The sequence below is a fragment of the Macaca nemestrina genome, chromosome 2 (assembly GCF_043159975.1).
Source record: "Macaca nemestrina isolate mMacNem1 chromosome 2, mMacNem.hap1, whole genome shotgun sequence".
NCBI classification, from domain to species: Eukaryota; Metazoa; Chordata; class Mammalia; order Primates; family Cercopithecidae; genus Macaca; species Macaca nemestrina.
The window spans coordinates 45,269,407-45,283,386 of NC_092126.1; the positions used below are offsets into that span (position 1 = coordinate 45,269,407).

At 34.8% G+C, this 13,980-nt stretch overlaps 1 protein-coding gene across 6 annotated transcripts in view; it reads left to right on the forward strand.

The window, feature by feature from the left end:
- LOC105470001 (transient receptor potential cation channel subfamily C member 1) overlaps nt 1-13,980 on the forward strand; it is an 81,920-nt gene that overhangs the window by 14,103 nt on the left and 53,837 nt on the right. For 3 of the 6 annotated variants that reach the window (XM_024789200.2, XM_011721691.3, XM_011721694.3), the window contains 2 exons: nt 5,062-5,163; nt 9,786-9,988. In XM_024789200.2, coding sequence (XP_024644968.1) covers nt 5,062-5,163; nt 9,786-9,988 — 305 coding nt within the window. The remainder of the gene's footprint in view (nt 1-5,061; nt 5,164-9,785; nt 9,989-13,980) is intronic. The other 3 variants (XM_011721693.3, XM_011721690.3, XM_011721695.3) reach the window with 1 other exon arrangement.

The window sequence follows — 13,980 nt, forward strand, 5'->3', positions numbered from 1 at the left end:
GTTAAAGTATGTATGAATTACAAGTCAAGTAATACAAAGGTGTATTTGGTAAGTGTTGAATGCTAATAGTACTTGACCATTTTATATTGCTTTGCATTTACAAGAGCTTTCACGTATCTTGTGTTATATTGGTGGTTCTCAACCAAATGATTTTGTCACCATAAGGGGATGTTTGGCAATGTCTGAAGATACTTTGGTTTCACAATTGGAGGGCAGGTTACTACTGTTATCTAGTAGGTAGAGGCTAGGAATATTGCTGAACATCCTACAATAACCAAGACAGTCTCCACAACAAAAAATTATTTGGCCCAAAATTTCAGTAGTGCTGCTATTAAGAAACCCTATTTTATGTTTAAACTTTTGTGGTTTAATATACATTATTTAGAAATATAGAATAGGTTGGGGCTATCAAGAAAGATTTCATTGGAAAAGTATCAGTTGACTCAGCCTTGAAATACTAATAATTGCTAACATTTATATACTACTACTCTCTGCCAGGAACCTTAAATATGGTCACTTACTTAATCCTCACAACATAGGGATGAGTTAGATATTATTTTATTATTATTATTTTTTGAGATGGAGTTTCACTCTTGTTGCCCAGGCTGGAGTGCAATGGCGTGATCTCAGCTCACTGCAACCTCTGCCTCCTGGATTCAAGCAATTCTCCTGCCTCAGCCTCCCAAGTAGCTGGGATTATAGACATGCACCACCACGCCCGGCTCATTTTGTATTTTTAGTAGAGACGGGGTTTCTTCATGTTGGTCAGGCTGGTCTGGAACTCCTGACCTCAGGTGATCCACCTGCCTCGGCTTCCCAAAGTGCTGAGATTACAGGTGTGAGCCACCGCGCCTGACCTAGATATTATTATTATCCCTATTTTATAGAGGAAGAAACTGAGGTAAAAAAGATTAAGTAACTTGCCTAAAGTCACACTGTAAATGGCTACCTGGAATTTGAACTTAGGCTCTGGCTCCAGAATCCATGCTCTTACCTATTATGCTAATCTACTCTCGAACATGTAAAGACAGGTGGGGAACAGGGGATGTGGAGAAGGATATAAACAAAGGCATGTGCAATGTATATTTTTGAGACAGTGAATTGATTTAGCGTTTTTGAACAAAACAGTTGGGTTGGGGAGTAGTGGGAATTAGGAAAAATAATTTAAACAAAATGGATACAAAGGACCTTGGATACCAGAATAAGGAATTTGGGTTTTATATAATAGATAGGGGATATCATTACGTGATTTTCGAGAAAGATGTCATGTGTCCAGTGGTATTTTAGAAAGATTAGTGGCTGAATTTAGTATAGATTGGGAAATGGAAAGTGGGAAAGGCTATAGCCTATGTGAACAGTTTTTGTAGTAATCTAGATATGAAGAGGTTAAGGCTTGAACCAGAAAAGTGCTGTAAGAAAAACAGTGGCTATAAGAGGGGGAAAAAGGCAGATATGGGTCCATGGCCTATATGGTTCTGTGGCCTGTTAGGAACTGGGCTGCACAGCAGGAGGTAAGCAGTAGGTGAGCGATCATTACCGCCTGAGCTCTGCCTCCTGTCAAGTCAGCGATGGTATTAGATCCTCATAGGAGTACGAACCCTATTGTGAACTGCACATGCAAGGGATTTAGGTTGCATGCTCCTTATGAGAATCTAACCAATGCCTGATCTGAGGTGGAACAGTTTCATCTGAAACCCATCTCCCTACCTGCTCTATGAAGCCAGTCCCTGGTGCCAAAAAGGTTGGAGACTGCTGTGAGGAATTGACAAATCTTAGTGAATATTTTGATTTGGAGGGGGAAATTGAGAAGGAGTCCAGGATGATTTGGAAAACTTAAACATGGGTGACTAGGAGAAGGAAGAAAGGAAAACATTAAGTTCAGAAGCTAAGTAAAGCTCGGGGCAAGGAATGTGAATTCCGGTTTTATCCTTGTTGATTTGGCGGATATCAGGCAGTCCTCATCAGACAAACACAGATGAACATTTTATTTCTAGGGTTTCTAGGGAGAGATCAGGCTAAAGAGATACAGTAAACAGTCATGGCCATGGGAATGCCCATCATCATTGTGAGAGTAGATGAAATCATGGAGAAGAGCAAAGGGCTGGTGCAGATTCATTCTTAAGGAAATATCTACATTTAATAAAGAGCATTACATGGAAAGTGTTTCATTAAAGACCAAATGAATTGTTGAAGATATCAGAGGCAGTTAGGATAGTACAGCATTGTGAAAGCCAAAAGAATAGTTTTTAACATATTGCTTAGAGATTAAGAAAAATTAGAAGGTAGAAAAAGTAATTGGATTTTGAAACTATGGAATCAGTAGAATTGGAGAAATGATACACTTTGATTTGCAAAGTTTGACACAGTGAAAGGAAGAAGAAAACTTGAGTAGTAAGAGAAAGATGGAGTTAAGTCAAGTTAGCAAAGAGCTAGTAAGCAAGTTAGCAAAGAATGAGGAAGGATTTAAAGTTCTGGGATGTGGGAGATGAGACTGGTATTTCTGCAAATGAAGGACCAGGGTTCTAAAGATTGGAGAGCATCAAATAGAAGACTAAGGTGGAAAATGTAGCTTTGGAAAGAAAATAAGTAACTTTTTTACTCTGAGCTTAAAGGAAAGAGTATGGGAATTGTTGAAAAGACAAATTCTAAGGTAGGAAGGAAGATAATGATCTCATAAATATGTAATAAGTATATGTATTAAAAAGTTTTTAATAAAGAATTGTCAAATATCTGATAAATTGGAAAGCAAAACTAGTGAGGATTTTTTGTATAACTGTGTATTTTTAAAATAATTTAAAACATTTGTTTCCCTCATAACTGCCATTGATTTATCAAATAACATACCATTTGTGCAGAATAAGTCAATGGTAACTCCTTATTTACAAGACATTTTAATGTAAATGAATATTTTTATAGCTGAAGCTTATCCTTTTAAGCATTGAAAGATTTAATGTAAATCTTTATTCTTTACTAACTAATGTATCTGAATATAATTTAACTTTACCATCCTTAGTTGGAATAATAGAGAATGTAATTATTTTACTTTGCTTCATATGGTCTGAAACTATTAACATGTCTGTCCTTACATTAAGTGGCTTTAGACTGCTGTGCATGGATAGTGATTTTGCTGTACTGGTATTTAATCTTTTCAGTAGTCAACTTTTAGTAATTCTTTCTTCCTTTCCCTCTACGCTGTTGGTTTTAATCTAGCTATTATTTTATTCAGTAATGATCCAAAGGATACTTGGGAAAGCCAGATATTCATCATTTATAGACAATTTTAAATCAGAATGATTGGGTCTGTTTCTTTTGGGAAATAATACCCATGGAGTTTGTTTGTGACAGCTCAATATGTTGCTGTTTTTAAATCCATGGCTATTTTTCAGATTGTTGAAGTTGCCTGGTGTTTGACTTTGCAAGCGATGGCATTACTATAGTTAGCTTTATTGGTTAAAATTAAAAATCATGTGCCAGGCGCAGTGGCTCACACCTGTAATCCCAGCACTTTGGGAGGCTGAGGTGGGTGGATCTCTTGAGGTTGGGAGTTAGAGACCAGCCCAGCCAACATGGTGAAACCCTGTCTCTACTAAAAATACAAAAATTAGCCGGGTGTGGTGGCGTGCACCCATAGTCCCAGGTACTCAGGAGGCTGAGGCAGGAGAATCCCTTGAACCTGGGAGGCGGAGGTTGCAGTGAGCCAAGATTGCGCCACTGCACTCCAGCCTGGGCGACAGCAAGACTCCGTATCAAAAAAAAAAATTAAAAATCATAAATGAAATATTTAGTAGTAATGGATATAGCATTCTTTTTGTTCATTTCCTTCTACTGACTAAATATGCTAAAATCTGAAGAGAAATGTTTGCAAAGCCGAATAATAATGCTAGGACTTTAAAGCATAGGCCACAGCTCAATGAACCCTGAAAGTTTTAAGGGATAGTACAATGGGTCAAATTTCCCATCTGGGTGGGGAGTTTTTCTGTGGGAAAACATAGGTGATTCCTATGAGGACTCCAACCCTTTTTTTTTTGAGATACATAGTCCTATTTTTAGATATTCAAGTAAAGTCTGCTACTTTTAGTCCTATTTTTTACATCCAGATAAAGTGGATATAAACTACTCTTTTCAGCTGCAAAGAATATTAAAGATCTGATATAGTTTTGTTCCCAAGAGCAAGAACATTGATTTAAATAGTTATTAAATATTATAGCAGTTAAAATGTACAGACTGAAAATAATCAGGGCATTTTCTTATATTGAATCATTATCCCTATGTTTTCCTTCTTCCTTTATAGTTTTCCCTAAAAATCAAAAAACCTGATGTTATAGTTACCAATAGGACTATAGGCTTTGTTACAGAGTTGAAAAGTCCCCATTTCCTCAGAGTCTCCTTACTTTTTCCTCTTGTTAAAGTCGGATCTTGACAGTGAGTTATAGATTGGGAGTAGAATGATAAAGTCACTTCTCCCTCCTGTCTCTATGAGCTTTGGTAGCCTATTTGTGGATTATACTTGATAAAATTGCTCATAAATGTCAAATTTGTAGCATTTTAGTCAGCCATGTGTTTTAAAAATGGGAACAGAAGGCTCTTCCCTTTAGATATTCTCCCCATATTCCTGTTTGCATTGATGATGATCGTTTTCATTAGACTCAAAACAATCCTTTACGTGTAGTAATAGTTCTTGACAGTTTCTTTTATAGATTTGGATTGTTAAGATTCTTTTGGTCCACAGCTCAAGAGTAAAGATCTTGAAAAAAATTTTTCAACTTTAAATGCTGCATGAATCAGCACTGTTACGCTAATAATCCCTTTAGTGAAACATTCATTATTTTACCAACTCATGCATTGAAACCAGGACAGAAACGTGTGTATTGTGGTACACAGAAGTACTCCTAAGGCAAGCAAATGTACTAATATTTGTACAGTCAACATTTTTGAAAAGTTAGTATTACTGTATATAATACAGTTTAAAATTTTTAAAAAGTTTTATTTATGGATTAGTGAAAAGAAGTAGTTTACCTTTTTATCTTCCATTTTCATTTTTAACTTTTTTTTTTTTTAAAGTCTGCAGATGCACTTTTGGTGGCAATCGACTCTGAAGTAGTGGGAGCTGTTGATATACTACTTAATCATCGATCAAAACGATCATCAAGACCAACTATAGTAGTTAGTACTTTTAAATATTTATTAATTTGGATTTTTAAACCAGAATAGATCTCCTGCCCCATTGCCATTTTTTCCTTCCCTCAAATTGATTTTCTTTTTTTCAAAAAATAGATCTTTTTTCTCACTCTGTAAAATATTACTTTAAAGTAAGTAGACACTTGCAGGAATAATTAGTATTTCTTTCAGGAAAGCTTTTTTAATTTAGTTGATATTTCCATAATTTTGTCACTGTGGACCAGTATTTATTGTTTGAAATATTCTGCAGGTAATGTTGAAAATATAGATTAGTTTGCAGATAGATAAGAATTAAATGTAAACAATGAAACCAACAACCTGGAAGAAAATGTAGGTGAATATTTAACTGATTGGGAATGGAAAGACTTTATGTGCATAAAAGCAATGGACAGAAATCACAGTGGCACAGTTTTTGCTATTAAAAAAGTTAAGTTTTTGGAATCCAAACGTCAGACAAAATTTAGAAAGCAGATGAATAACTGGCAAAAGATATTTGCAGCATATATCATAAATTAATAATCTTAATATTGGACAAATTGGTGAAAAACATTAGAAAAGGACGTAAAAATCACAGAAAATACAAAATGTTAAATCTTAATGATAATCAAATACAGTAAGATACTAATTTTAAACTTACCAAGTTTACTTATTAAAGTTGAAAGTTAAAAAAAATCATTGATAGCAAGGGAGTATTACAGTCTCATATGCAACTAGTGAGGCAGGTATTTTGGAAAATGTTTTGGCAGGATCTGTCATAAGAAAGATGTTCATATGCTTTAACTTAGTGCTTTCTCCTCTGGGAACCTATCAAGGAAATGGGCAGAAATGTGGACAAAAATGTTGGTTGTGATCTTATTTGTAGTAATTTTTAAAAGCCCATGTAACATAATCTAAACATTCCGAAATAGAAGATAGGAAATATAAATGATTACATATATGTACGATGGAATATTATGCCATCATTAAAACAGTATTTTTAAAAGAATAGTTAGGAACATGGAAAAATATAACATAGTAAGTGGAATAAGAAAAATTAAATAGATTGTACATATAATTTGATCCAAGGTTAAAAATATGCATAGAAAAGGTACTGTGTGGAAATGCAACAAAATGTTACCTAACAATCATCATCTCTCATTGAATAATCAAATTACAGATTTTTTTGTACTCTTTTTATTTTTCTTTATTGCTTTTGTAGTTAGGAGGATAGTCACTACTACATAAATGCTAATTTTATTGTTTTTTATCAAATTTTAAACATGATAACATTCATTATTGGTGATGATATAGTGAAACAAGCAGTTTAAATAACTCGTGGGTATATAGGCTGGCTATAAGCAGAATAAAAATACTGTTTTAAGAAAGAATTATAAATTGGTTGTTGACTCTCTGCCATGTTTGAGAACTGTGAGAGGCTCTGCTAAATTGCATACTTTATTTTATATATTAACTGAAAAATCTTACTCTCATTCAGACTGTTACAAAAGTGTGACTTTCTCCGGAGGATAGTACCATCTAGTTTAAGCGATGGTAAGAAACCAACAGGAATAAGGAACAAAGGGCTAAGAATATAGTCCCTATCCAAAGGATCAGAAATATCTAAAATACCATTCAATTTTCTGCCATTTATCTTGCAGTTACTATTATATTTTGGTACACCTGTCCCATCTTCTAGCCTTTTAGTCCATTTCCTTTCCTGCGGGGGAAGGGTAGGGTGTAGTGTGCTTGAGTACTGGAACCATTAACTGGTTTTATTAATCACCATTATCACTACTGATTAAATCTTAGTGTTGGCAGCCCTCACCTACTTAGTAAAAGAAACTTTGGGAGGCTCGGATGGATGGAACATCTGAGGTCGGGAGTTTGAGACCAGCCTGACCAATATGGAGAAACCCCGTCTCTCCTAAAAATAGAAAAATTAGCCAGGCATGGTGCTGTGCACCTGTCATCCCAGTTACTTGGGAGGCTGAGGCAGGAGAATTGCTTGAGCCTGGGAGGTGGAGGTTGCAGTGAGCTGAGATCAAGCCACTGCACTCCAGCCTGGGTGACAGAGCAAAACTCTGTCTCAAAAAAAAAAACAAAAACCAAAAAAACACTTTCTACTCTGTCTCTACTCTATTCAGCTTTTATTTAAATACACTCAATGACAGCAAGATCATATATTCTTTTTTTCTTTTTTTTTTTTTTTTTTTGAGATGTAGTTTCACTCTTTGTTTTGTTGCCCAGGCTGCAGTGCAATGGCGTGAGCTCAGAACACTGCAACCTCCACCTCCCAGGTTCAAGTGATTCTCCTGCTTCAGCCTCCCCAGTAGCTAGGATTACAGGTGCGTGCCACCATGCCCAGCTAATTTTGTATTTTTAGTAGAGACGGGGTTTCACCATGTTGGCCAGGCTGGTCTGGAACTCCTGACCTCAGGTGATATACCGTTCTCGGCCTCCCAAAGTGCTGGGATTACAGGCCCAGCCAAGATCATATCTTGATAGCCCTTTTACTTCTAGAGAGGCAATATTCAATATTTTTATATATTTTAAATAACTGCTGGGAATATAAACTGGCTATAAGCAGAACAAAAATATTGTTTCCTTTAGCATTTCAATAATGGTAATATTCTTTTAGCATTTCAATGAATTCATTCTCTATTCTTGGCTTGCCAGATTGTCTTTTTGGCAATTTACTTTCAAATTTAGGTTTTTTATTTAATAGTATACAGATTATATTATGAACAATGGAATTATGAACTTTAATCTTATGCATATCTAGTGGTGTTTTTCATACAGTTAAGTATGTTTCATAGGAAACATGAGGACCACTTTTCTCTTAAGGGATTAAATACATATTTTTTTCTTCTTTATAGCTTGTAATGCAATGATAAGATGGAAAAGGACTAGTTTTAGGTTTCTCTGTAATTTTAAAATAAAGTCATTAATTTGAAGTCTTCAATAAATAAATAAGAAGCATATAAACAAATTAGTCATAAAAGAGGAGGAAAATCAGATAAGTATATCAGAAAATATTAAAACTTACCAGTGATCAAAGGAAATTAAATTACAATTTCATGATAGTATTTTTCACTATAAATTGGGAGTGATCATGCCTAAGGCTGGCAAGTGAAACTTTAGTTTGAAATGGGTACCTTCGTATATTATTGGTAATATAAACTATTAAAAGGACTTTAACAATATGTTTCAAGAGCTTCAAAACTGTTCATGGCCTTTAGACCCATAATTCCACTTCTGGGCTTTTATGTTGATGAGATAATCCTAAATTTGGAAAATGCTCTTTTCATAAAGATGTTTATGGTAAATTAGCAAAATAAAATACTTGAACACAGAATCTATGAACTTCCTCAAATTGCATACAAAATTCTGTGCATGAATTATTTTTTTCTGAAGATTCTGGGTTATATAAAGATCCTGCTTTATGGATTATTAAAAGGGTCCCTGATCTTGGAGACATTGAGGACCACTGTTTAATCATTGGTCCTTAGAATACCTACTGTTTATGCCAAAGATGTCCTTAAAAGTCGGGGGGCGGGGGGTATAGTAGAAAAAGGATTAGAATGAAATACTATGCTGGAACATGTTCTTTGGGTAGTAGGAATGTGGGTATTTAAAATTTTTTTTCTGATTTTCTGTATTTTCAGATATTTTATAATAAGTATATATACTACTTTTACAATATTACAAAAAAGAAGTATTAGAAAGAAAATATGATAGTTATAAAATAGTCAACCTTTTTATTTAAGCCTGGTTCTTGAATTACTAATGTTACTTTCCTCATTTCATGCTCTTACCACACCCATGGGCTCCTGTAGTGGAAGGAGCTCCAGCTCCAGAGTAATACAAACCTGGATTCTGATCAGCACCCAGCCACCCTGTTTGTGGCTCAGGCACATTAACTTCTCTGAGCCTCAGTTTCTTCATGGGGATTATAATGCTAGGTTTTGCAGGCTACTGTGGCAATTAAATGAGATGATAAATGTAAAGTGCCTAACAGTTCCAGAACTCATTAAATATTAGCATTATTGTTAATTTCTTGGCATTTATAGTAGGAAGTAGTATATGTAATGATTGAAAATGTGTAGAAAATTATACAAAATGAAGAGTGCTTCCTATTACCCTTTTCAAGTAGCTGCATTGCTGTCAATGTGATAAGGTTTGCCATAGAGGTGAAATTCTTATAGTTTTTCAACCATGTTAATATTCTCCCTATTTTTTAAGCATTTTTGTTTTTCTAATATATTTTTCTAACATTCTTGTTCTTTATTTTTGTCAGACATGGTTCTATAATCTTGTGAAAATTAAACACTTTTCCCTAAGATATTTCTGTAGATATTCTCACTTCTTTGTTGGAAAAAAACAGATCTCTAGTTATATGAATGTTACCTATTGAAGATTTTGTCTGTTACAATTACATTGCATTTATTAATTAGAGTTAAGTTTTGAGGTTTCAAAGAAAAATTTAATCCAAGCAAGATGTTTAACGTATTCCTTAAATAATTCTTAAGTTCTTTGTGCCTTCCTGTTTTTTCATTTCATTCTTCAGATAAATATATTTTTTGAAGTCACAAATGATAACTTTGGACATTTATATAAATATTTTTCAGAAACTAATGGAACGAATTCAGAATCCTGAGTATTCAACGACTATGGATGTTGCACCTGTCATTTTAGCTGCTCATCGTAACAACTATGAAATTCTTACAATGCTCTTAAAACAGGATGTATCTCTACCCAAGCCCCATGCAGTTGGCTGTGAATGCACATTGTGTTCTGCAAAAAACAAAAAGGACAGCCTCCGACATTCCAGGTTAGAACATTAAACTTTTGATAAATAGATGTGTGATATAGTATATATCAACAATGTTGGTTTTTAAAATTGGTATTCTTTCTGTGCAGCTTTTAAGAAATGTTATGCTGGGATGACTTATAAAAGCCAAACTTGTAGCTCCTTTGCTTTATATAATGCATTCTGCAAATGTTCACCAAATGCTGAATAATTGCAAAAATCCTTCAAATTATGAATGAAGTTATCTCATACCTGCTGGCAGGGGCACTATTTGCTTTTTAGAGGCAGAGTTTATTAATCCAAGAGATGTTCCAAGTCATGGAAGAAGTAGAGATACCACCTCCTATCTCATTTGTAAAGAAATCAAAACTATTTTCTTCTAACTAAATATTGACTTTTTATGCCTCTATCTTCACCTCTCACACAATGTTCAAGTCTTTTTCTCTTTCTTATTGATCATCTCTTCCTGTTTCCCCAGTTAAAAATGTTAAGAACAACTCAGAATTGATTGACCAAGAAAATACCCTGTCATAGGTTGAGCAAGATCTCACATGGGCATTCTGTATAAGATACATGGTGCTGGGCTAGATTTGAGAATCCAATTTTCAGCAGAAACATTTATACATACAGTCATGTGCTACATAATGACATTTTGGTTCAAAAACAGTTCACATATATGACATTGGTCCTGTAAGATTAAAATGGAGCTGAAAAATTCTTATTACCTACTGATGTCATTGCTGTGGTCACATCTTAGTGCAACGCATTACTCACATGTTTGTCGTGATTCTGGTGTAAACAAACCCTACTGCACTGCCAGTCATTTAAAAAAAGTAGAGCACATACAATTTTGTACAGTATATCATACTTGATAATGATAATAAATGACTATGTTACTGGTTTATATATTTACTATAATATATTTTTATCATTATGTTAGTGTGTATTCCTTCTACTTATAAAAAATAGTTAACTAAAACAGCCTCAGGCAGGTCCTTCAGGAAGTATTCCAAAAAAAGGCATTGTTGTCATAGATGACAGCTCCATACATGTTATTACCCCTGAAGACGTTCCAGTGGGACAGATATGGAAGTGGAAGACAGTGATATTGATGATCCTAGGCCTAAGCTAATATGTATGTTTGTGTCTTAATTTTTAATAGTCTAAAAAGAAAAAAGTTAATAAAAAATTTTACAAAGGACAAAGCTGGAGGCATCACGCTACCTGACGTCAAACTATACTACAAGGCTACAGTAACCTAAACAGCATGGTAATGTTACCAAAACAGATATATAGACCAATGGAACAGAACAGAGGCCTCAGAAATAATGCCACACATCTACAACCATCTGATCTTTGACAAACCTGACAAAAGCAAGCAATGGGGAAAGGATTCCTATTTAATAAATATGTTGGGAAAACTGGCTAGCCATATGCAGAAAACTGAAACTGGACCCCTTTCTTACACCTTATACAAAAATTAACTCAAGATGGATTAAAGACTTAAACGTAAGACCTAAAACCATGAAAACCCTAGAAGAAAACCTAGGCAATACCATTCAGGACATAGGCATAGGCAAAGACTTCATGACTAAAACACCAAAAGCAATGGCAACAAAAGCAGAAATTGACAAATGGAATCTAATTAAACTAAAGCATTTCCACACAGCAAAAGAAGCTATCATCAGAGTGAACAGGCAACCTACAGAACGCAAGAAAATTTTTGCGATCTATCCATCTGACAAAGGGCTAATATCCAGAATCTACAAGGAACTTAAACAAATTTACAAGAAAAAAACAACCCCATCAAAAAGTGGGTGAAGCATATGAACAGACAGTTCTTAAAAGAAGACATTTATGTGGCCAACAAACATGAAAAAAAGCTCATAATCACTGGTCATTAGAGAAATCCAAATCAAAACCACAGTGAGATACCATCTCATGCCAGTTAGAGTGGTGATCACTAAAAAGTCAGGAAACAGCAGATTCTGGAGAGGATGTGGAGAAATAGAAATGCTTTTACACTGTTGGTGGGAGTGCAAATTAGTTCAACCATTGTGGAAGACAGTGTGGTGATTCCTCAAGGATTTAGAACCAGAAATACCCAGCAATCCAATTACTGGGTATATACCAAAGGATTATAAATCGTTCTTCTATAAAGACACATGCACACGTATGTTTATTGCAGGACTATTCACAATAGCAAAGACTAGGAACCAACCCAAATGCCCACCAATGATAGACTGGATAAAGAAAATGTGGCACATATGCACCATGGAATACTATGCAGCCATAAAAAAAGGATGAGTTCATGTCCTTTGCAGGGACATGGATGAAACTGGAAACACTCATTCTCAGCAAACTAACACAGAAATGGAAAACCAAACACTTCATGTTCTCACTCATAAGTGGGAGTTGAACAATGAAAATACACAGACACAGGGAGGGGAACATTATACACTGGGGCCCATTTGGGGGGCAGGGGCTAGGGGAGGGATAGCGTTAGGAGAAATACCTAATGTAGATGACAGATTGATGGGTGCAGCGAACCACCATGGCACGTGCATACCTATGTAATAAACCTGCACATTCCGTACATGTATCCCAGAACTTAAAAGTATAATATTTAAAAATTAACAATAGTAAAAAACTTATAGAATAAAGATATGAAGAAACAATATTTTGTACAGCTGTATGTGTTTGTGTTTTAAGCTGTTGCTACAAAATGGTAAAAACGTTAAAATTTAAGGTTTACAAAATAAAGTTACAGTGAGTTAGGGTTAATTTAGTGTTAAAGAAAGAAACTTTAAAAATATAAATTTAGGGTAGCCTAAGTGTATACTTTTTATAAAGCCTGTAGTAGTACAGTAATGTTGTAGGCCTTCACATTCACTTACCACTCACTCACTACCTCACCCAGGACAACTTCCAATTCTGCAAGCTCATTGATGGTAAATGCCCTGTACAGGTGTACCATTTTTTAATATTTTATGCTGTATTTTTCCTGTAACTTTTCTATATTTAGATACACAAATACTTACTATTGTGTTACAGTTACCTACAGTATTTAGCACAGTAACATGCTATACAGTTTTGTAACCTAGGAGCAGTAGGCTATACCATATAGCCTAGGTATTTAATAGGCTATGTCAACTAAGTTTGTGTAAATTCAGTTAATGATGTTGGCAAGATGATGAAGTTGTCTAACACCACATTTCTCAGAATATATCCCTATTGTTGAAGAACAAATATTTGATAGATTTGAGATAGTGACAAATCTCTAATTTGGGAAAGTCTCCTGGGAATCAATCTGATGTTTATTTGCAGGGGTTTACCTGGACATTTTTTCTGTTTTCAAGTCTATTTTACAAAGGGATTTATGTTTCTCTTTGATAAGATCTGGTTGATAGCTATGGCTACATGACTTAACTTTTTAGTTTTAAAATGACTAGTTTATAAAATGACAAGCAGAAATTATCTTTAAGGCTTTTTCCAGTTTTAAAATCCTTTATTAGTATTAAGTGTAAATATTTTCCAAATTATATGCTTGTTAAATAAGTGTGTAGTTGAAGCAGCGGGGGCTTAAAGGTTGAAGCTAGAGAAAACACTTTACCTGGCTTGGTTTGAGGTTGGGGGACAAACTTGTTTGAAGGCTTTTAGGGGAGCTATGACTTGACATGGATCTTTTAGTATGAGTAAGAGTTAAAAATTGAAAGGTACTTTAGGCAGAAAGTACAGCATGTGATTTGTTTATTTGGAAACTGCAAATGATTGGAACATTAACAGTAGAGTTTGAGAGAGTTTGTTAATGATCTTTGAGAAAACATTTGTACGAAATGGCAAGGACCCCTGACTTAAGTGATTTCTGAGAATTGCTAAGTAGAACTGCAGAAGAAAAGGAGGTTAACAAAATTAGTAAAAAGAGACCGGGCATGGTGGTTCACGCCTGTAATCCCAGCACTTTGGGAGGCTGAGGCAGGCCGATCACCTGAGGTCAAGAGTTCGAGACCAGC